The 23,900-nt window shown below is 40.6% G+C and overlaps 1 protein-coding gene across 2 annotated transcripts in view; it reads left to right on the top strand.

Annotated features, from left to right (window-relative positions):
- Window positions 1-588: 588 nt before the first annotated feature.
- Window positions 589-23,900, top strand: part of LOC309342807 (scavenger receptor cysteine-rich domain-containing protein DMBT1-like) — a 31,854-nt gene continuing 8,542 nt past the window's right edge. Inside the window, exons 1-17 of one of the 2 annotated variants that reach the window (XM_081863650.1) lie at window positions 589-672; window positions 7,601-7,630; window positions 8,495-8,642; window positions 10,079-10,263; window positions 11,349-11,384; window positions 12,812-12,841; window positions 13,437-13,463; window positions 14,440-14,466; window positions 15,336-15,492; window positions 16,642-16,832; window positions 18,246-18,326; window positions 18,440-18,484; window positions 20,026-20,067; window positions 20,375-20,392; window positions 21,144-21,185; window positions 21,493-21,510; window positions 23,556-23,694. In XM_081863650.1, coding sequence (XP_081719776.1) covers window positions 627-672; window positions 7,601-7,630; window positions 8,495-8,642; window positions 10,079-10,263; window positions 11,349-11,384; window positions 12,812-12,841; window positions 13,437-13,463; window positions 14,440-14,466; window positions 15,336-15,492; window positions 16,642-16,832; window positions 18,246-18,326; window positions 18,440-18,484; window positions 20,026-20,067; window positions 20,375-20,392; window positions 21,144-21,185; window positions 21,493-21,510; window positions 23,556-23,694 — 1,262 coding nt within the window. In that variant the 5' untranslated portion in view covers window positions 589-626. The remainder of the gene's footprint in view (window positions 673-7,600; window positions 7,631-8,494; window positions 8,643-10,078; window positions 10,264-11,348; window positions 11,385-12,811; window positions 12,842-13,436; window positions 13,464-14,439; window positions 14,467-15,335; window positions 15,493-16,641; window positions 16,833-18,245; window positions 18,327-18,439; window positions 18,485-20,025; window positions 20,068-20,374; window positions 20,393-21,143; window positions 21,186-21,492; window positions 21,511-23,555; window positions 23,695-23,900) is intronic. The other variant, XM_081863651.1, reaches the window with a different exon arrangement.

Below are 23,900 nucleotides of genomic sequence, written 5' to 3'. Positions count from 1 at the left end.
GGGCAGCAAACAACCAAGTAGCAGAACAACTAAAAATAGAATTATTAAAAATAGAATTATTAAAAAACATCATTTTAAAACCAGCCACATTCTCTCACAGCTAATAACTGATATGAATGACTTCAAGAAACAGAAGCCCAAAGCTCAAGTTCAGCACCCAGAAGTAGCTGTGTGTTTCTCTAGATCCTGGCTGCATTTGGGCACAAATATTTCTTGTGCAACACTCTCCTTAAGAGAATCTTGCCTGCTGACATTCCCCCAAATGAAGTGACATGTAGGTGCACTCAATGGTATCTAATTCACACTCATTTTCTTCTGGAAAATAGCCCCCCCTTTTTTTAAAAGGAAGAAGGAGAATGACAAGCACTGGGCCTCATATTGAGGACTGTTTACACAACAAGTATAAAAAATGAAAGATAAGGGAAGTGGCATTGATATGAACTCGTATTGTTGGCATAGTTTAACAAACATTGTTTGGCATAGCGAAAGTCCTTCTAGAGAACTTCCTTTTCATAGGAGCTGACGAAAAAGGGCAGATCAAATTTCAGACCCACCACACTATATATGTTCAGGTGTCTTCATCCTGAAGGTTACTACTCCTAATTCTCCTGGAATCTTAGCCCAAGATGGATCAAACTGTGATCTTCCTTTGGGTGCTACTCTCAGCATCAGGTAATGTGCTGTGTGTGTGTGTGTGTGTGTGTGTGTGAGAGAGAGAGAGAGAGAGAGAGAGAGAGAGAGAGAGAGAAAGAGATCTTTGCTTCACCTTCTTTTCTGTCTTGCATATATAAAGTCGAACAGCAATTTCAATAAATAAATGCTTAAATCAGAATTGAGAAATAAAGGACAAAGTCTGTAGCTCAGTGGTAGGGAAGGCTCCAAGTTCCAACCCTGGTATCGCCATGTAGGGTTTGGAAAGTCTCTTGACTGAAACACTGGAGAGTTGCCAATCAGTGTAGACAGTACTGATGTAGATGGACCAATGAATTTAACTCTGTATAAGGCAGCTTCATATATTCCTATGAAGAAACGAATGTTGACTGTTTTCATATCTGAACTGCTTGAACCTTTTAGAGCATAGTCATAGGTATCAACTTTGCTGTAGAAAATTGACTTTCATTTGCTTTGTCTTCAGATTATGGTCTGTGCATCCATCTAGAGTTAGCCACGCTTATGCACACTTTCAGGGAAGTAAGTGCCACTGACTTGTTTCTCAGGAAACAGGAACAGACCACAAATCTTGTCGGGAGCAATGGGATAAGTTTGTCAAAACCAATTTATTCTACTAGTTTCAGTGGGGTGAACTTTGGTTGGATCGGTATGTTAGTGTTTGTTAGAAAATAAATTAAAAACCATTACTCTATTCATTTCACAACCTTGCCTTTGTTTGGGGGAAATTGTTGAATGATTTATTACTTTGATTACATTTGACATTCAATTCAGGGAAGTTAGATTTCAGAGAATAGTTTTGAGATGTAGACTAGGTAGATTGTCTAGGGAACTTTTTCTAACCCTCTCCACTGGAGGCTTGAAAGAAAAACAGTTTTCAAAAAGGTCATTAAGAAACTAAATCAACATTTTTTTGGTTAGGAATCTTCCCAAACATATTGGGTGGTATTCAACTAAGTTTTACATATACTAAACACACTGAAATTAATGAACATGACTAAGTTAGGTCCATTAATTTTAAAGGATCTGCTCTGGGCAGAGGTGCCAGCTTCTCCAGACTATTTAGGGGTCCTGTCATGACATCCCAACATCATGCACATGATATCGTGCAACGTTCTGATGTCACACGTGTGGCACTGCATGGCATTCTGATGTTGTGCGACTTTATGATGTCATGTGCATCTCCTCAATTGTCCAGAGAAGTTGGCCCGTCCTTCTCTAAAATAAGATGGGGGAGAAAGCTAAAGTGCTTTGGCCCCAGACACTGGCACCCTTGGCTCTAGGTAAACACCACCTGGAGTCCAGAACCTCTGAGCATCAAATTTGTGCTCCTACTTATACTACCTATAGAACACTCAAGCTTGAAAGGCAGTTTTTACCTCAATGTAAAATGGATTAGATGTATTTTAGAGCGTAGCAGCTTCTTCAGCATGTGCCCAGTTGAAGTTCATGTTTTTGATGTGCTATGGGATCTCCCCTACCCCAATTGCCCCCAGAAGGTCACAGCCATAGGCGCCAACTCCCTGGGGCCCTGGATGCCTGAGCACTCACAAAATTCGCCATGAAGGGGCTGGGCACCCACAAAATTTGGTGCCAAGGCCATGCACGCTACATGGCACCCATGGTCCTGGGGCCAAGTTGGCACTCCTGGTCCCAGCAGATGTTGCCACAGGTTTCCTTCATGCACAGATTCAGGGTCTCCCTAATCATGGGCAATAGGATGGAAGATTCACTTCTAAAACCAGTTTAGAAGGATTGTGGAAAGTAAGCCCCTCCCGCAATCAATAGAACTGATCATTAATCACATACACTATTTCCAATCCTAAGGGGAAAAGCCTCCTATCTTACAGAGCCAAAATGGCACTCCAAAAATGAAAATGGAGGCTATCAATAGGTTTAAGGGAAACCGTAGATTTGCATGGAATTTACAGAAGAAAAGTGGACCAAGCATTCCACACAAGGGACGGTGTCCTCAGGGGCCAATAAATATTGACTGTTGGGGGCAGGTACAGAAAACCAAGGGATAGACGGGAGCAATTTGATTCCGTTCACATTTAAAGGTGAACCTACCTACCATGCACTTTCTGAAACAATACACAAACTAAAATACAGCCATCCTTTGAGATCTTATTCTGTGGATAAGTAATGCTTACACAAATGCATAGACTAGGATAAAGGGTGCCTAAGTAAGTGAAAATATGTAAGTGAAAATAACAGATGAAATGCATTATATTAGGGAAAACAGCTTTGCAAAAAAATGTGTACAAAGGGGCAAATGTGCATGTGTATATTAGGAGAAATTTGCACCAAAATGCCGATAAATTTTATGAAGACTTTAAAAATTACAAACTGGATTGGAAATGTGAAAAACTGAAAGGATTGGAAACATGAGGAATGGGGAGAAACCAAGATGCACAGATTTGCCCATTCCTAGGTAGGGGGAGCTGAATTAGAGTAGGGAATCTTGAACTGAGGCCACTGCACACGCCAAGATTTTTGTTGTAGGTCTCACTTATTTAAAACTCATTTTTAAGTAGTTGTTCCACTCCAGCTGGTTTGGACTATAAATTCCCTGGCTCAATAATGTTTTGTATAGTGACTAGCTGTGCTGAAATATATTTTGATGCAAGTTGTGACTATTGTTTTGTAGGCTCTCCTGGGCATCAGTCTTAAACAAGAACCACTGTGTGCCAGATCCTGCCACCCACACAAAGGGGGAAAGTTTGGAAGCCAGGAGGGAAGGTGTGGCTGGCGATGGGAAGAGAAGGTTGGCAAGGGTTGGTCAGTGCCAGAAATTTCCTCTCTCTCCCTGCCAGAAACAGCGTAGGTTGTTGCGTGACCATGACGTCTGTGGTGTGTGATGGTGTACTCAAACTGGTTTAGAGAGGAGGAATTCAGTGACTTGGAAATGCTTTTCCTTTCCTACACATCACTCTTTCCTGTGTTTTCTTGTGCATTGCCTATGTCATCACCCCCAGCATGGGTTGCATCCAATTTGAAAAACTTCCATTTTTAAAAATGAACCAACCACAACTTACACATTTTATTAATTAACTAATTGGAAATGCATCATTTTTTAATATTAAGTGTCCAAGGTACTATGCTGTGTAACATTTTTGCTTGAATTGTATTTTACTTGACTCTGCCTTAAATAACTCTAGTTACTGAGTTACTGTTACATTCAGGTCCTGCTTGCAGGCTTCCCACAGACAGAACAGGATACTGGACTAGCTTCATCTAGTTTCTGACTTCTGTAGTTATAGAGATTGTCATAACTGAATTTGCATGGAAGCAAATATCTATGTCAATGCAAGGAAATCCCCCCCCATTTGCCCAAATATTTCCTATTATGGAGAATATCCATTCCATGCAGCTATTTATGGCTGAGAAGGCATCAAGGGACTCTCCACCACCCCAGTTGGTTGTATTCCATAAGCATTACTTTTGAATTCTTGAAAACCCTTGAGAGGTTTCTCTGAGCCTTCAGCCATAATTCTCAAGAGCAGTCTTCTTCAACCTGGTGCCTTCCAGATGTCATTAGCCTATAACTCCTGTCCCAAACAACATGAATGGGGCTGATGGGAGTAGGCTTCCAAAAACATCCAAAGAGCACCAGGGTGGTGAAGGCTTCTCCAAAGGGTTCAATGATGGAGGCTTGAAGATCAGCCCACCACCATTCACAGTGGGAAGAGATGCTCAGAACATCATTTCCTGCTGAAGCAGAAATCTATTGGGTCTTGGCCTTTTCAAGAGCACTCTGCCCTCTCCTACCTACTCCCTGTCCTCAAGGTGAAGTATTTTTGTGTGTTTGTTGGGGAAGAGGGAAGAGGCAACAGGCTGTGATCATCAGCATGGATGTAAGAAAAATCGAGGTGGAGGAACCAGTCCATTTCAGTCCTGCTCACTGTAATTCCATAGACCTAGGTGCGCAAATAGAGCACTGAAAGCATAAGCTGTGGGTCAGTTAAAGCACAACAGTTGAGGTCCAGTTCCTTCTTCTGCACTCATTTCCCAGTTTTGAACACCCAATCCCAGACATCAGATATAGATCTTCAATTCTGGTAATGTCTGGGTGAAAAAAACACATATGGGACATCTCTTAATTTAATATCTATAATATCTATATTCACACACACGAGAGAGAGAGAGAGAGAGAGAGAGAGAGAGAGAGAGCGCACTTTATCGTGGTCCTTAGACCCAAAATACACAGTACAACAATAGTACATATTAACAGTTATTAAGGTGTAAGATCAGCCTTGCTGGCCAACAGAGGAGCTTTAGCTGGTACATACTGATTTCTTATTTTTATTGCCTTTAAGAAGTGTAACAGTATCAAACTTATCCTCAAGGAGAACCTTGACATGAAATGGGTCAGTATTTCTAGATTGTTCCGATAGTATTGGATTGATTAAATGCTGTCGAACCTGTTTATACAAACTACAGTTTATTAAAATATGTTCCATATATTCAACATCATGGGAACATGGGCACAGCCTATCTCGGTATGGGACACCAGTCAATATTCCCCTCAGCACTTCAGATGGGAAAACATTTAATCTGACTTTAGAAAACAGATGGCGATAGTTAGATACAGTCAAATTCTTAAGCTAGGGAGATAACAAAAAAACCCCTGTAGGTATTGGAATCCTGACACAGATGGACCATGGGGCACATGTGAGCAAGATCGCAAATCACTAAAGGTGATATTCAAAGTTTTGAGGGCAGTATCATACCCCAGGTGGGTAAGAAAAAGGTTGAAAGACCTATCAAAGAGGCCTTACATGTCATGGTTTTTGACCAGGAGCCGATGTATTCCTCATTTACCAAATGAAGGAGTAGTCCGCTTCCAAAGCCATACATGCAGATTCTTAGCCAATATTTCAAAGCACTCCACCAGTGGGTAGGGAGAGAGAGGAATTACATGCTGCCAGGCTATAAACATTGTAAAAATTAGTTTCATAGCAAGGCTTAATACACTCATTGTTCTTCCCCCTGGATATTATTTACACATCTCCCAACTATTGCAAAAATAGCCTTTCATTGCTAATCATTATTTTTCATTATACTTTCCCACAGTCATACAGAAGAAGCTTAGCCTTCTTTAATAACCTTTAAATGTATTTATATAAAACAATAAACTCCTCTATTAACCTTAACCTTTTTTAAGCTCAGCAGTAGTAGCTTTAGTAAATTCACTTATTAAATATTTCTATTTTGGTGTTCTTTAGCTTGTAGGACAAGTCTCCCCTTGTCCTACCTGGAGATGCTGGGAACTGAACCTGGGAACTTTTGCGTGGAAAGCAGATGCTCTGGCACCAAGCTGTAGCTTAGCTGAGAAGGAATGGAGCTAGGGTTCTCATTGCCTTACATGAGGAGGGCCCCCTTAAAGGGTGCCAGGGGTGTAGGTGTGGATCAGTCTACCTGACATGATGATTGCATTGCTATGCCACTGGGATGCTGAGCAACAGTCATAGTCATGTTTGCACATAGTCGAGACCCATGTTTATCCAAAGCCTGTGTCCCGTGTGCTCCTCTTTGACCTCTATGAAAGATACTCCCAACGGCAGGTGCAAAAGATTTGCTGTGGTGCAATTACTGTCTTCTGCAAATTAAGCCTTCTACAAAGGTTTCGCTGGGGTTCTATGGAAGCATTTTGAGATTATACTAGCACCACTTCAGAACAAAAGGATTATGAAAAGGAGCTACTCTGTGTGTGGTTGAGTGGCAGTAATCGTAAATTAAATGCTATCAAATTTCCAGAAGCCAGTAAGGTTATAAAGATGATCAGAAGAATGATTCATGTTGTTTGAATTTAAGTACTAACATTCATTTCCTTAATACTAGTCAAACATTGTGAAATGCTGCTCTTAAAACAGAACTGAGTTTTGTTGAATAACGTCCCATTTCAAGAGTCTAAAAAGTAATTGTTCAAACTCCGTTCTTTGATCCCCCCCCCCCGTTTGCAGTTTATACAGTAACATAAAAATTTGATCTGGCTGTGAGAGAAATCCTTTCCCAGCCCCAGTAGCGTAGCTAAGGGGGGGGCAGGGAGGGTGGTCCACACTGGGTGGCAGGCTTACCCAAAGGGTGTCCCGGGTGTCGCACAGCCTGCAGAGTGCCCCAGCCACCACCTCCTGCTTGGCTGTGGATGGCCTGGAAAATCAGCATGGCCTGGAGCTCAGCTTATTTGCCCCACCCCATGGGCGGCTTGCCCTGCCCCTGTGGCCGGTGCATGCACCAGCCCCGGGCACCCAAGCGGCTTGCTACACCACTGCCCAGCCCTGTCAACTAGTGGCTAACCTCTGGCTATAGCAATGTCAACCAGCAATCAAGGAAGGAGGGGGAGGGATGCAAGTTGGCAATGGTTCTTCTTTACTACTGCCAGCCGCAACAGTGCTGTGGCCTAATCCTGGAATTACAATCCAGGAGTATACTAGAAAGAGCAGGTTCTTCCTCATGTATGTCTCTCTGGCCCTGCCTCCAGAAGTGAGCTAGTGTTGCAGATTGGCCTCCAATGTACAACTTCCAACTTGTACAGCTACTGCTTTGAGCTCAGATGAAATGAAACTTTTAGCATAGAGTGCTCTTATTCATTTGGGGTTTCTTTTTGTTTGTAAGAACACAACTTGATTGCATTTAAGATTGAAGCCCTACATATGAGACCCCTAAGATTTGTAACTGTATTCCACTATAATGGTTGCAGAAATTGGATTTGCTAGAGGAGTGTCCTTGTTCTTCTTCTTCTTGCTAGCAAAAGTGGCATATTTTTTGTCGTTGCGAGCATGGCATTCAATGAAGTCATTTTTTTCTTCTTGATGAAGAACATTTCCTGCTACATATTAAGCCACATCAATTCAATGAACAATTTTGAAATTGTATTCTTGCAATGTTTTCTTGATTCTCTTTCCACTCTCCCTTTTCTTTTAAATAGGAGTGAAATCTGCCACAACAGTAGCTAAAGGTAAGCAGCATCTCTTCTGCTACATAATATAATGTTGAATTCCAGTTCCCGGCATGCTGACAATATAGCATCGCTTTCTCATGCAGAAATTTGCTAGTGGGTAGCCTGCAAACCCCTTCAGATGCTGTTGGAGGAGCCTAATTGCTGGGGCTGTGCATGCCCCTCAATGCAATCTAGGGCCCTATCTGGCACACTGGAACCCAATCTGACCCAAGCTGATCTGGGTCCAACCCAGCCTGACCCAATATCTTGTGAATTGCCCTGTGATCTTTGGATGAAGGGCAGTATACAAATTTAAGAAATAATAATAAATAATAATAAGCTTGAAATCTTTTTTTTGGGGGGGGGAACAGTTCTAACTCAAGTTAAATATTTGGCCAGAAGAGGAGAAGGAGAAGGAGAAACTGCCTCCCCTCCAACAGAATATTTTATTAGGGTACTAAATCAAACATCAGACCCCCCCCCAAATACCCATACCAAAGCATTCAGAAAAACCCTTGAATTCTTTGCATTCTGGCTTCCTGTTCTTATAAGAATGCCTACCATGAGCTGAACCGATCTATAGGCCTGTGCTGCAAAGAAAAGCTGGATTCACTGGGCTCGTAGCAGATCTAGTATTTATTCTTCTGACAATGGCAGCTCTCTGCTTAATGGTGCAAAGATCACCTGGCTTCATGACACACAACAGATGTGATGCTGAAGATGGCTGAAGAAAACAGAAGGACCACATGGAATTCAGTCTTTGTGATTCTGTCCTCTGGGTCTTGGTGAAGCTGGAAAGTTGTTACTGGGATCTGCTTTTGGAGGGGTGGGGGGAAGCAATGCTTTGACACAATACTCAGCGTTTATTTTTGTATTTGTTAGGTCGCTACAGTTGTGGCAAGACTTTCACAGATCCAACAGGGTCATTTTATCCCACATATTACACTGGTGGTGGAAACGTCGTAGAGTGTCTCTGGACAATTGTTTCATATTATAAGATTCCTATAGTGCTAACCCTTGATTATTTCAGGTAAGTCCTCCGTTGCTGAAAGCTAGTTTTTTGTACTGTCAGCATCTCGCTTGTACTTTGGCAATAGGTACCACTGAAGAGGAAATTATTTCGTCATGCTTCCTTTCCTCCTTAATCTTTTTCTTCACTTTCTGCTTCTCTTTTTCCACACTTACCCCTTTTCATGTTCTCCTGGTTCTTTCATCTTTTCTTTTTCTTTATATGTTTGCTTGTTTTGAATAACTAGAGCAAAAGCATGCAGAATTGATATAATACATAAACTGATTGATTTGACATTTTTTTAAAAAATACCTTGTGTAAATAATGTATAAGGGCTTTTCACCTGAGCAGCTTGTTGATGGATCGGGTTCATCTGCAAGGTGTGAGGGAGCTGACACCACCACCCTGTTGTGGGTTACAGGTGTGCCAGTTTAATTTGTTTTTCAAAAATTTTCATCATTACTAAAATCACAAAGGAATAAAAGCATGCATATCCTTAAAGCATATATGTGAAAGATTGTCTCATCCCTTATATACTCTATCACTGTGCTCTGCCAAGAAAGAAAGAAAGAAAGAAAGAAAGAAAGAAAGAACATTTTCCAGTTTCAGAGTCCATTCCAGTTGTTCTGTTATTTGCAAAGTCAGTAAAAAATGGCTGGCAATTCCATACATGCCAGGGAATCTGGGTCAACTATGGCCTGCATATCTCACTTGGGCTGTTGAAGCTTCTGAGTCTTCATTCACAAATTTAATAAAACCAAAGTGAGCTGAATGCAATGTGCCAGATGTTGATTGCCTTGGGAAAGGGTGAGAAATGGAAGTCTTTAAGGTGACCATGTCCTGTGGGCTCATGCATATTATATACTATATAAATAAATGAAGTTTCCAAAATTCCCTACAAAACAGTGCTCATGACTTTTGTGGGAAAATCAATATTATGGCCACATTAGGAAGTCTAGCTGTCCAGAGCCAGCACTCCTGCTAGAGTTCTGCTGCATATATTTAAAGTAGGAGAGGAATGATGTGCTGGCTCCAGGTCTGGCTCCCATTGAGACATTGTGAGATGCATTCCAAAATCTTTCCTCCAGAGCCTATTTCTTACCAACCAATGAGACATTACATTAATCAAAATGATACAATATTTAGTGCTACAAGGCCTTTATATGTCCTACTTATCTGGGAGCAGGTCTCAGGGAACTCAAGAGTACTTGCTTCCAATTAGCCATGCATAGGATTTTGCTGTTGATGTGTTACGACAAAAAATTAACTGAACTCAAGGGGTCACAAACCGCAGGTGGGAGAGTAGACAGAGTTTTTAAAGTTAAGAATGTGAGGAGAAAATGAAATCATCAAAATCATATAAATAATAAAATCATTGTCATCGTCATCTGATACTTTTGAATGCAGGAATTTCTTTGCCTTGTACAGTATGACTAATGACACTTTTTCCTCCACAGTTTGGACTGTACTCGTGAATACATTCAAATCTATGATGGAATGGTAGATCGTTCAGCACTACTTGGGCAAACATGCAATGGCCCAAGTCAGGTATTCGTTTCACGTTCAGGCCTCATGAAAGTTTTACTCCACAGAGAGTCCTATCTTGCAGGCTCTGGCTTTTTTGCCTCTTACGATATAACAGGTAACCCTGGAACTCATACATTTACTTTCCATGCAGCTGAATATTTTTGCTTTTCGTATGCAGGAATAGAATTTTGTAGATCGGATTAGAATTTGACATTGTGGGCATTTGCTTCAGGATTACAATAGAGGGGCTTTAACGCAGTAAACAATAGGGTTGTGCAACAGTTCACTAGATTGGCTTGTATCTGTACTTGTAATGGGAAACAATCTACTCTGCTTCAGAGCCACTCTGTCTTTCCAGTTTGACTTCTTGTTCCGAGTCTGAATTAGACCTGTTTCTCCCCATTGATTATGATGGGGAATTTAAACATGGCTGAACGTTTCCCCCTTTTCCCCAGGAATGGATGACAGAGAAAACAATGCCTCTCCAGAGAGCATTAAGCCTGCCAAATTGCAGGCAGTGCAAGGCCTGGTTTTATCCCTACTACAAAACATATGCAGGTTGGATGGGGAGCTGATCTGCGGTCTTACCCTCCACACATATGTTCAGTGTCACTGTTTTGATTATCTGGAGAAGGCCTGACTCATTCACAAACTATTTCTGCTCAACCTTTTCAGTGAAATTTTGCCTTTTTTAGTCTTCTCAGATCCAGAACTATGCTACTCGTAAAAGCTGCCCAAACCCCTATTTGTTTCCATGGTTTTTCATTTTGTTTCCTCCAGTCTTCCTTCAAATGTTCATTTTTTCTTCATAGGGAAAGCAAAAGTGCTAAATTCGCAAATAATTTTTTATTAAAAAATCAACATTTTCACTGTATATTTTGGAAAATTGTTTGTTTCACTATCCATTTGGATACTTCTTACAATATTATAATGGTTGTTCTGGACATCAAGAGACAAGCTGGGATACAATTGGATGCCATTTGGAATCAAGATGGTTGTCACACCATGCAAATGTATACTTATTTCAACCACTCATTTTACAATTGCTCCGATACAAGTTTAAAATATAAATGTGGTTTTGATTTTAAAAGAGCAAATATTTTTAAAATCTAGGTTGAATCTTGACATCTGCGGGACATTATAGCATTAACAATTGCTAGAATGTTGACTGTTTTATAAAATGATGTTTTTTATTTATAGATCTGACAACCTCACCAGCTCCTGAATTAACAACAGGTAATGAAATCTGCTCACCTTTTTTTTTTAATGTAGGGAATATGAAGGTCCCTGGGCATAACAGTAGGCTTGGCAGAGTAATGGTCATAGGTAGTAGTCAACTAAATTTTACTGAGAGCATATCCATTTAAATTAAGAGTCCTAACTTAGTCATGTTCATTAATTTCAGTGGGTCTACTCTGACCAAAATGTAATTAAATGATACCTCATAAATGCTCTAGCACTTGATAATGTTGAGGTAATGAGGTTTTAGCATGGAAGAGAAAATAAAGACACAAACCAAATAAGGAACTATTGGAAATTTAACATTAAGTTATTGAGAATCCTGAAATCCAAACAAGGAGAGATAATCTGTTGTAGAAAATATCAGTAATAGCAAGGGAGAGAAAATGAATTTGAGCTGGAGTCAAGAAGTGAAAGAGAATTCAAAAGGTACGTATTTTTTTTCAGACTTAGCTTTGCAAAGCTCTATATTGATTTGTTTTGTAATGCTTTGTTCTGCTATTTCCCTAAGTTGTGGAACTAACTGCGTACAGAACTGAGATATACCATTCCCATTTTAAATCAACACAGACTTTATTTGGTATTAGGTAAAAAGTCATTGAATATACATCACTTACCTGTCCAAACTTGGGGTGGTAAATGGGAGCATAGATAAAAACAGCATACTTTCTTGGCATGCATTTTAAAAATTAAAGGGGGTGGACCTTAATGGAAATGAGTAAGTGAATGAAAGAATGAAAGTTTGTTGGAAACAGATGTATTTATTCTTGCTTTGTTGTTGTTGTAAATATGCTTTCATCATGAGGTGAAATCTAATGTTGAATCAGTGCTTTTTTCTTTAAAAAATGTTTAGGGGTACTCTCATTTTCCTACTCATATTGAAATATCGCCCCTCAATGAGGCCAAACTTAGATTCACAAAATGTTTAGGGATATGTGTACCCCTGCGTCCCCCCCCCAGAAAAAAGCATTGTGTTTAATCATATTCAGGGTAGGTTCATTTATTTCAGTGGAACTACTCTGAATATGACTAATGTTGGATATCACCTTCTGATGAGAAGATGAGAGTAAACAGGAACAAAATTAGGACAAAACTTGAAAAATTGTGATATCCCGGTTTATTTTAGTATGTGTAGTTTAGTTTATTTTAGTATGTGTAGACACTGGATCCCAAGGGCCACATATCCTCTGTTTCATATAAGGATATTTACAATTTTCTTCAGAACAGCAGCTAACCTTGGTCAAGAGCCCTCCTATGTTTCTCTTCAGTGTTCTAAGGTTATTAGAGTCTAAACACACTTAAGTCTCTGTTGCTTGTCCATTTATGACAACATGCTGGGGTGGTAAAATGCTTGTTATTCAACTGAATTTTACTCCACAAATATTGATCTAGGTTGCTTTTCTTATCAAATTCTTCTCTCACAGCTCCAGGGTTGACAACCGAACCCGTGTATAGTAAGTTTCCAATCTAAATCTTTATTGTTATACTTTGTCCAAAAAGGGTATGAATTAGAGAGAAGCAAGTCTTCAACTGAATAATCAAACATTCAGTTGCAAATATGTTGCCTTCTCTCTGTGTTCATGCAGTTAAGAATAATGAATACCCAGTGAAGAGGGCCCTCTTGAAATAGAAAACATACTTGTTATGGTGTAAAAACACTGCAGTCTCTGTTAACTGAAGGGCTTTACAGGCATTTGGACTTATGTCCACCGCCTTTCTCTTCTTCAAGGGAAGGCAGAGGCAGCAGGGGTGATTTGAGAATAGCCCTCCCCTCAGGCTGTAGCAGGAGCAATGCAAAACAGGGCACCTCAGTCCTAATCTCTCTAGGCCAGCAATGGGACACCTTTGGTTCTTCACTTAAAAGTCCTTGATTTATAAATAAATAAATTACTTTTCTGTTCTTCTGTATCTCTTCACTACATTTGCATGCAAAATTCAAGTATAAAATATAATTTTAACTCTTCTGTGTAACAAGTAGTTCATTTTTTTAAATGAACATAGTAGAATGTGGATATTTAAATTTGCTGACCAATGTTCATCTTTCTTTAGCAACAACTCTTCCTCCAGAAACCACTAGTGAGTACCTACCTTTTTGCATGTAATTTTGCCACAGTGAACAGCCAAGGGAATAATGTAGTTTCGGGCAGAAGATACAGCATGGAATTAAAACGCAGTGCCTTCTTACATCCCTTATAATAATGGCATCTCAAGACCATCTGAGTACAATCGTGGTTGATGCTCTTTGGTGCTGAAAGAATGCAAAGCAGGAAGACCAACAGCAGATGGAGCCAGAGCACAGTCAGCTAGGCAGCTTCCTAGTTGTCCCCATTCTCCTCCTTGCTCAGCTGTACAAAGCTAACACTGAGACTAAGAAGGAGGAAACTGACCAGCAGTACCACCTCCTGGACTTGCACATAGGATGGTGGGCAGGCAGGCAGGGGGTGCGGCTGACAGCAGAATGAGGTTGGTGGGGCAGTGCCCCATTTGCTTTCACAAATCAGCCTCCACCGCAGGAGCCTGTATGAGTGTTAGTGAGAAATGACCCAAAGGTAGATTAATATTGGTTTTGACACAAAGTAGAAACAGAATAGGCTTTAAGCCTTTCAAAAATTGCATATGCAAACACACACACAACTGAAAGCATGGTCATCTCGCACTGGGATGTAAAGTTAACATTTTTGTTCCTTGCTTTCTGATCATCGCCTTCTGAGAAATCCTATATTTCCAGCCCCCTGAAATGGGTGTTTCCAATGTGCCTAGGTGAAATTTTAGTCCTAGATGTCTGGGGTTTGAGGGAAGATCTAAAATGCAGTGCTAATGTTGCTGTAGAGGAGATTGTCTCTACCATACCGTGCGCATAATGACAATTGAGCCTGGCTCTACAAAATGTTTTGTCTGTGTTCTTCAGTGCCCTTTCAGTGTGGTGGCATCCTCTTGGAACCATCTGGATATATCTATGGCCCCTTTTTTAAAATGAACATAGTACAATGTATCATTTTTTAAAATGAACATAGTACAAGGTGGATATTTAAATTTGTTCATCTTTCTTTAGCAACAACTCTTCCTCCAGAAACCACTAGTGAGTACCTACCTTTTTCCATGTACCGGTAATTTTGCCACAGTGAACAGCAAAAGGAATAATGTAGTTTCGGGCAGAAGATGCAGCATGGAATTAAAACGCAGTGCCTTCTTACAACCTTTATAATAATGGCATCTCAGGACCATCTGAGCTAGTGTGGTGTAGTGGTTAAGATCAGTGGACTCGTAATCTGGGGAACCGGGTTCGCGTCTCCGCTCCTCTACATGCAACTGCTGGGTGACCTTGGGCTAGTCACACTTCTCTGAAGTCTCTCAGCCCCACTCACCTCACAGAGTGTTTGTTGTGGGGGAGGAAGGGGAGGAAGGGAAAGGAGACTGTTAGCAGCTTTGAGACTCCTTCGGGTAGTGATAAAGTGGGAAATCAAATCCAAATCCATCTGAGTACAATCGTGGTTGATGCTCTTTGGTGCTGAAAGAATGCAAAGCAGGAAGACCAACAGCAGATGGAGCCAGAGCACAGTCAGCTAGGCAGCTTCCTAGTTGTCCCCATTCTCCTCCTTGCTCAGCTGTACAAAGCTAACACTGAGACTAAGAAGGAGGAAACTGACCAGCAGTACCACCTCCTGGACTTGCACATAGGATGGTGGGCAGGCAGGCAGGGGGTGCGGCTGACAGCAGAATGAGGTTGGTGGGGCAGTGCCCCATTTGCTTTCACAAATCAGCCTGACCCAAAGGTAGATTAATATTTGTTTTGACACAAATAGTCCTAGATGCCCGGGGTCTGAGGGAAGATCTAAAATGCAGTGCTAATGTTGCTAATGTTGCTATAGAGGAGATTATCTCTACAATACCTTGCGCATAATGACAACTGAGCCTGGCTCTACAAAATGTTCTGTCTGTGTTCTTTAGCGCCCTTTCAGTGTGGTGGCATCCTCTTGGAACCATATGGATATATCTATGGCCCTGATTATCCTGGATATGGCAGGCTGATGCAGTGTGCCTGGGAAATTAAAGCTCCAATGTTTTACAATAGAGTTGTTTTACAGTTTAAAACAATTGGTTGGAAGTAAGTATTTGCATTATCGTAGTCCTTTCTGTACATTTGACTGATTAATTTCTAAATCTGTTTTTGCAACCAGTAAAATGCTCCTAAACAACATGGAGTTTTGTGCCATCTTAAAGACCAACACATTTAAAGACAAACAGCATTTAATATTCTTTAGTCCTTAACGGCCTTTGGGCAAGACCTTTTACACAGAACCTTCATTGTTTTTTGCTGCAACAGCCTTACATGGCTTCCCCTGTGGATATGGTTAAAAATGTTTGAGTCCAAGATAATTTTTGATGTCTAGAACAATCAAGTGAGGTAGCCAGAATCACCCAGGACCAGATACGGTCGTACCTTGGAAGTCGAACGGAATCCATTCCAGAAATCCGTTTGACTTCCAAAACGTTCAAAAACCAAAGTGAGGCTTCTGATTGGAATTCATGGAAGCCCCATCGGACATTTGGCTTCCAAAAATAGTTCACAAACTGGAATAGTCACTTCTGGGTTTGCGACTAATGGGAGACAAAACATTCGGGAACTAAGCTGTTCCACTTCTAAGGTATGATTGTACATAAGAAGGCAATGGGCAAGATACAATTCAGAGTTTTTCAATCCAGTCCCGTATACGTATATACATGATATAGTTCACACAAATGCCTACAATGAGCCCCAATGAATAAGGGAATATTGAATGGAGAATAGAGGGGGAGAATGGAATGCCTCTCTCACACACATCCAGGGCTTTTAATTACTGTGAAGAATATGTATTACTTAGTATTTTTGTTTTTATAATACTTATTCTGTGACATATTATATACATTGCATTACATGTACTCAGCAACTTGAATCTAATTAGATAGTATTCATCACAGCTTGGTAACTTAAAGCTTTCTCCCAATGCCTGTCTACATCCATATAACTTAGAAAACATTGCTAAAATCTGACTGTAAATGTGAGGCTGACCCCATATTTTTTCAAATACTCAGATTTATGGAGGATGATTGAGTGTATTTCCAATATTTGGTAATCAATTTTTTGCCAGTCTCTCAGCATAATCTAACATGCCATGTCTTGAGGAATTGCTAGTTGCGAGGAATAAAAATAGAGTTTTTACGTGGCTCCATTAATATGAATAATAAATAATAACTTTTAAATTTGCATCTACAGTATGAACTGCCGCACAGACTATATTGCCGTCTATGATGGTGGCCTGGGCTCATCAAGACAACTTGGAAGAATTTGCATGGCTACCCGTCATGTATTTATATCCACTTCAGACACAATGACTGTTGTGTTGTACAGAAATTCCTTTAATGCAGGACCATCATTTACTGCTTATTACTATACTACGCCACAAGGTAAAATGTGATTTTTAAAGTCACCTATTAATCAACAAATATATTCAATCTGCTGCTTTCATGAAGGGATCCTTATGCTTCTTTAAAAATTGCATAAGAATATATAAAAAGAGTCCTGGCTAATAAGACTGAATATCCTCATGGCCCATCATTTTGGGAAGTCCAGAAACAGGACTTCAAACCTGTTGCATTTACTGGGTCTGTTCACACGATGGTTTATTGTGGACCTGTGCTCACGCATGCATGTTTTGCACAGCACCTACATGGCACAGTCCTCGTCAAAATGCAGTCCCATATTATTTTCTTAATTAATCCTGATTGGGTGGGTGTGGAACTGGTAAATGGTAAATGTGATAACGCTAAATGTGTACTAAATGGTAAAAAAATATGAAACGGCATGTTGATAAGGACATCAGGCTTGGCAGGTGACTGGGATGGCACTGGATTCTTATGGTTGGGAAGGAGCTGAATTTTCCCTAGTGTGGGTAAATGTTGCTTGAGTAAAGAAGCTTCTGCACCCTGGTCTGCCACTTTTTCGGCGCTTTTGATTTTATTTGGTTAAGTACTGGGGACACTTCTGTGGCAGTGAAGTAGAGGGATTCATCACCTGATCTCTCTCTCCAACCCCTCTTTCCACCCTTGGAGGGGGAGATCCAATGCAATTATTATTATTATTATTATTATTATTATTATTATTATTATTATTTCTTTATTATTATTTATACCTCACCCATCTGGCTGGGTTTCCCCAGCCACTCTGGGCAATTTCCAAAAAAAGATTAAAAATACATTAAACTTCCCTAAACAGGGCTGCCTTCAGATGTCTTCTAAACATCAGATAGTTGTTTATTTCCTTGACATCTGATGGGAGGGCGTTCCACAGGGTGGGCGCCACTACCAAGAAGACCCTCTGCCTGGTTCCCTGTAACTTGGCTTCTCGCAGTGAGGGAACCGCCAGAAGGCCCTCTGCACTGGATCTCAGTGTCCGGGCTGAATGATGGTGGTGGAGACACTCCTTCAAATATACTGGACCAAGGCCGTTTAGGGCTTTAAAGGTCAACACCAACACTTTGAATTGTGCTCGGAAACGTACTGAGAGCCAATGTAGGTCTTTCAAGACCGGTGTAATGTGGTCTCGGCGGCCGCTCCCAGTCACCAGTCTGGCCTTACTCCCTTACTACCAGAGGGCCTTACTGCCCCAGGGGACTATAGGCTTGAAGGACAAGAGTACATATTGGATTTATATTCCCTTCTTTTATTTGTCTTCTCATTCCCCAACAATTCACCTTTCATTCATTCATAAGTAAATACTATATGTTAGATCATCTAATGGTCAAACAAAATTCACTGCCACAAAAATGGGGTTTCAATGTAATATAGTTCTTAAAAAATTTTATTCCTTTCTTTTGCAAGAAACAACCACAGAACACATCTTGCAAGAAACAACTACAGAACACATTTTGCAAGAAACAACCACAGAACACATTGATCCTAGTAAGAAGAATCTGCTAGCTATTTAAAAGCATTAGTACAATATACAGTTTTGATTTCATTTTACTGCACCATTTTCCTCTTACTCTGTTACTTTGTTTCTCTTCATGAACTAGCTTCTGTCACCCCGGAAGCAACTACAGAAGCAACTACTACTGCTGGTAAGAGTCCTCTGACTCCCATACTAAAGTACTAAATCCTAATCCTGAGTATGTACACACAAATATCATAGAACAGGTTTCTCATGCAGAGCATCAGCTAATGAGAAACCTGAAAATTAGGTGGTGTGTATATTTTAAAGAGCCTGATCTGTTGATGGCAATCACAGACTGTCTGGAGAAGCAAGCACAAATCTCTTCCAGAGATTTCCTTGACTTCTATTTCATTTGTATCCCATTGTCAATGACTCTGTTCCTCAAGTCTGGTCTTGAAACAAGCATAGTCACATCCACCTTGCTGAAACATCCTCCTTGAATATTTGCTGAAATATTCTCCTTGAATATGGGGCTAAGGTGTCATGCGAATAATTTATGTTAATGTGGTAGATGTTGGAGTCGCCTCAGCAGAGGTTATTCAGTTCCTCTTAGTACCTGACTTCTAATCATTAGATTGTGGTGACTGTTGTTGCTATGACACACTCAAAGCTTAGGAACTGCAGTCTCTGCATAAGACTCAGCTGGCATGTAAGTGTAATTAGTGGAGCAACTTTTCCAACCAGAAACCACAGAACCTCTGCCAATGACAAGACTGATTCTTTCTCTCAATAGGCAGGAAGTATGAAAGATACCTAGTAGAAATTCCATTCAGAATTGGGGGAAAGAGCTCTTAGGTGTGGTTGCTAGTACATATTTGAAAGTCTGAAAGTATTAGTGATACATGTTCCATAGGTAACTGAGTCAATATTTCAAAACAAGGAAGAAACTGAACCAACTTTTGAAAAAGGGTTTGGAAAATTGAATGGAAATTTTGTGTGTGTGTGTGTGTGTGTGTGTGTGTGTGTGTAACTGGAAGCAATAGGTATCTTGTACTGAGCTGTATTTGAAGGCATGTCCAGTGCAAGTAGATAAATAGGTACCACTCCGGCGGGAAGGTAAACGGCGTTTCCAAGCGCTGCTCTGGTTCACCAGAAGCGGCTAAATCATGCTGGCCACATGACCTGGAAGCTGTCTGCAGACAAACACCAGCTCCCTTAGAATAAAGAGTGAGATGAGTGCGCAAACCAGGAGTCGTCCACGACTGGACCTAATGGTCAGGGGTACCTTTGCCTTTTACTGAGCTGTATTAGGCATGGCATAGCAACCTGGATTTGGGTTACATCTTTATTCCCCATTCCCTTTCTTCGAGGGACAAACTATGACCAGCTTTTTAGAAATCTTCCATTTCTAGCCTGATGCAGTAGTGCTGAGGCTAGATGCTTCTTGGGTTTGGTGGTCCACTGAAGAATATCCAGTGTTAGTTACACTGAGTAGTAAACCTTCAGGCCCTTACTACAAGGATTGCCTCTTGTGCCACAGATCCTTTCACCAAAGATTCTTGGAAATTTTAGCTTGTTTAGGGTGCTGAGAACTGTTAGGAGGCCCCCATTCCCCTCTCAGAGCTACAGTTGTCAGAGTTTCATGGAGAGAAGGTCTGGTTGTTCAATGTTTGGCTTAATATGAACACATTCTACCACAATCTGATTGATTCTGTTCTTTCTTACTAGTTCTATCCACAACTGGAGAACCGACCACTATAGTCACACAGTGTAAGTCTGCATGTAGAAACTTCTTTTGTGACCACACCGGGAAATAAGACACACAGATTAGGTGAACTGAGCCACATTTAATTTAACACTGCAAATCTGCAGAAGGGAACCAAGGTCAACCTCAGACATCTCCCTCTGCTCTCACGGAGGGAGATCTGATTATTTCTGTGGCCCACAGGACAGTTCCCCCAAGGGGCACAGGGTTGCTGGCTTCATTGGGTAAAAATACTGATGAATATTAATAGATAATAGTGACATGCCTATTTCTTACCAATGCATATAAATGTTTCTCTTTCTTTGTGAACAGCTTCTTCTACTCCTCCTGGTGAGTCCTACCTTTTTTATTCCAAGTCTGAATCTTTCTCAATAGGCATGAAGTATGAAAGATACGTAGTGGGAAATCAATTAAGAATTGGGGGGGGGGAGCTCTTAGGTGTGGTTGCTAGTACATATTTGAAAGTCTGCAAGTATTAGTGATATATGTTCCAAAGGTAACTGAGTCATTATTTCAAAACAAGAAGAAATTGAACCAACTTTTGAAAAAGAGTTTGGAAAATTGAATGGAAATTTCTGTGTGTGTGTGTGTGCGTGTGTGTGTGTGTGTGTGTTTGTGTGTAAGTAACTGGAAGCAATAGATATCCTGTAGTGAGCTGTATTAGGCATGGCATAGCAACCTGGCTTTTGGTTACAACTTTGTTCCCCATTTCTTTTCTTCTAGGAACAAACTACCATCAGCTTTTTAGAAATCTTCCATTTCTAGCCTGATGCAGTAGTGCTGAGGCTAGATGCTTCTTGGGATTGGTGGTCCGCTAAAATATATCCAGTGTTAGTTACACTGAGTAGTAAACCTTCAGGCCCTTACTACAAGGATTGCCACTTGTGCCACAGATACTTTCCCCAAAGATTCTTGGGAATTTTAGCTTGTTAAGGGTGTGGAGAATTGTTAGGAGGCCCTCATCGCCCTCTCAGAGCTACAGTTGTCAGAGTTTCACGGAGAGAAGGTCTGGTTGTTCAATGTTTGGCTTAATATGAACACATTCTACCACAATCTGATTGATTCTGTTCTTTCTTACTAGTTCTATCCACAACTGGAGAACCGACCACTATAGTCACACAGTGTAAGTCTGCATGTAGAAACTTCTTTTGTGACCACACCGGGAAATAAGACACACAGATTGGGTGAACTGGGCCACATTTAATTTAACACTACAAATCTGCAGAAGGGAACCAAGGTCAACCTCAGACATCTCCCTCTGCTCTCACGGAGGGAGATCTGATTATTTCTGTGGCCCACAGGACAGTTCAGCCAAGGGGCACAGGGTTGCTGGCTTCATTGGGTAAAAATACTGATGAATATTAATAGATAACAGTGACATGCCTATTTCTTACCAATGCATATCAATGTTTCTCTTTCTTTGTGAACAGCTTCTTCTACTCCTCCTGGTGAGTCCTACCTTTTTTATTCCAAGTCTGAATCTTTCTCAATAGGCATGAAGTATGAAAGATACGTAGTGGGAAATCGATTAAGAATTGGGGGGGCGGGAGATCTTAGGTGTGGTTGCTAGTACATATTTGAAAGTCTGAATGTATTAGTGATATATGTTCCAAAGGTAACTGAGTCATTATTTCAAAACAAAGAAGAAATTGAACAGACTTTTGAAAAAGAGTTTGGAAAATTGAATGGAAATTTGTGTGTATGTGTGTGTGTGTGTGTGTGTAAGTAACTGGAAGCAATGGATATCCTGTAGTGAGCTGTATTAGGCATGGCATAGCAACCTGGCTTTTGGTTACAACTTTGTTCCCCATTTCTTTTCTTCTAGGAACAAACTATGACCAGCTTTTTTATAAATCTTCCATTTCTAGCCTGATGCAGTAGTGCTGAGGCTAGATGCTTCTTGGGATTGGTGGACCGCTAAAATATATCCAGTGTTAGTTACACTGAGTAGTAAACCTTCAGGCCCTTACTACAAGGATTGCCACTTGTGCCACAGATACTTTCCCCAAAGATTCTTGGGAATTTTAGCTTGTTAAGGGTGTGGAGAATTCTTAGGAGGCCCTCATCGCCCTCTCAGAGCTACAGTTGTCAGAGTTTCATGGAGAGAAGGTCTGGTTGTTCAATGTTTGGCTTAATATTAACACATTCTACCACAATCTGATTGATTCTGTTCTTTCTTACTAGTTCTATCCACAACTGGAGAACTGACCACTATAGTCATAGAGCGTAAGTCGGCATGTAGAAAGTTCTTTTGTGACCACACCGGGAAATAAGACACACAGATTAGGTGAACTGAGCCACATTTAATTTAACACTGCAAATCTGCAGAAGGGAACCAAAGTCAACCTCAGACATCTCCCTCTGCTCTCATGGACGGAGATCTGATTATTTCTGTGGCCCAAAGGAAGTTCCCTCAAGGGGCACAGGGTTGCTGGGTTCACTGGGTAAAAATACTGATGAATATTAATAGATAATAGTGGCATGCCTATTTCTTACCAATGCATATCAATGTTCCTTTTTCTTTGTGAACAGCTCCTTCTACTCTTCCTGGTGAGTCCTACTTTTTCATTACAAGGCTGAATCTTTCTCAATAGGCATGAAGTATGAAAGATAAATAGTGGGAAATTGATTAAGAATGGGGGTGTGGAGCTCTTAGGTGTTGTTACTAGTGCATATTTGAAAGTTTGAAAGCATTCGTGATATATGTTCCAAAGGTAACTGAGTCATTATTTCAAAACAAAGAAGAAATTGAACAGACTTTTGAATAAAGATTTTGGAAAATTGAATGGAATGTAAGTAGAATGTAAGCCCTGCATGCTTACATGCTAAGTCTGCATGCTTGAAACATCTTTTGTAACCACATAGCGAAATAAGATACACAGACTGGGCGGAATGAGACACATTTAATTTAACACAACAGATCTGCCGAAGGGAACCAAAGTGCACAATACTATCTTCAAATAGAAAACAGGGTGAACCGACTCTAACAAGAATAAGGGGCATCATTTCACCTTAAGCCCCATAACTTAGATGGGGTTTTACAGGTTGGCCTCAAAGGTACTTCTTATTCTATCAGTGGGTCTCACAACTCAGAAGGCAAGGCTCAGAAAAGTACCTAAGGGTGCTCACCAAACCTTAACTACCTGATAACTAATTAATTAACCTATTTAACAACAAAGTGATTTACAACCAACCAAACAGACAAGCAACTCTCACCCATGAGATGAAGTAAAACCAAGAGGAAAAAGAAATGCATTAAAAACATCCTGCCCACAAATATATTAGTAATTTAATAGGGGCAAGGATATTGGAGGCCTCCAGCCTCAACCTAAAAGGGCCAATTATTTGCTTCCTAATAACAGAAGGAGAGAGTTAATGCAATCAGGTTGGGAGAGGAAGGGAGGAAGAGTTTAAATTAAGCTGGATTTCATTTCACATTTCTCTATACAAAATTCTATTTTGGCTTACATGCACAAAATATTGTGTTTTCTAGTATGTGGTGGCTCTCTTTACCTTCCAAATGGATCTATCTCTGGACCATATTATCCTGGAAACGGTGCCATTATACAGTGTATCTGGGAAATTCAAGTGAGCCCTGATAGAGAAATAGTTCTCCAGTTTTCTTATATTAGGTAAGTGTAAGGAACTGAATGTTTTTCCATTTCCCACAGGCACCTACACATGATGTTAATTCATGGTTTTGTCATTACCTGAAGACTTTAATAGATTATGGGTGGCTGTTCTTCTCTGTGCTTGAAAAGATAGATGTGCTGAGGTGTTTGCCTGAATTTGTAAGCACCAAACTTTGTAGGGAGGTCAGAATGTTTATGCTCCTTCC

Source organism: Podarcis erhardii (assembly GCF_964252035.2).
Source record: "Podarcis erhardii genome assembly, chromosome: 5".
Taxonomy (NCBI): Eukaryota; Metazoa; Chordata; class Lepidosauria; order Squamata; family Lacertidae; genus Podarcis; species Podarcis erhardii.
This window is presented reverse-complemented; position numbering and strand designations above follow the sequence as displayed.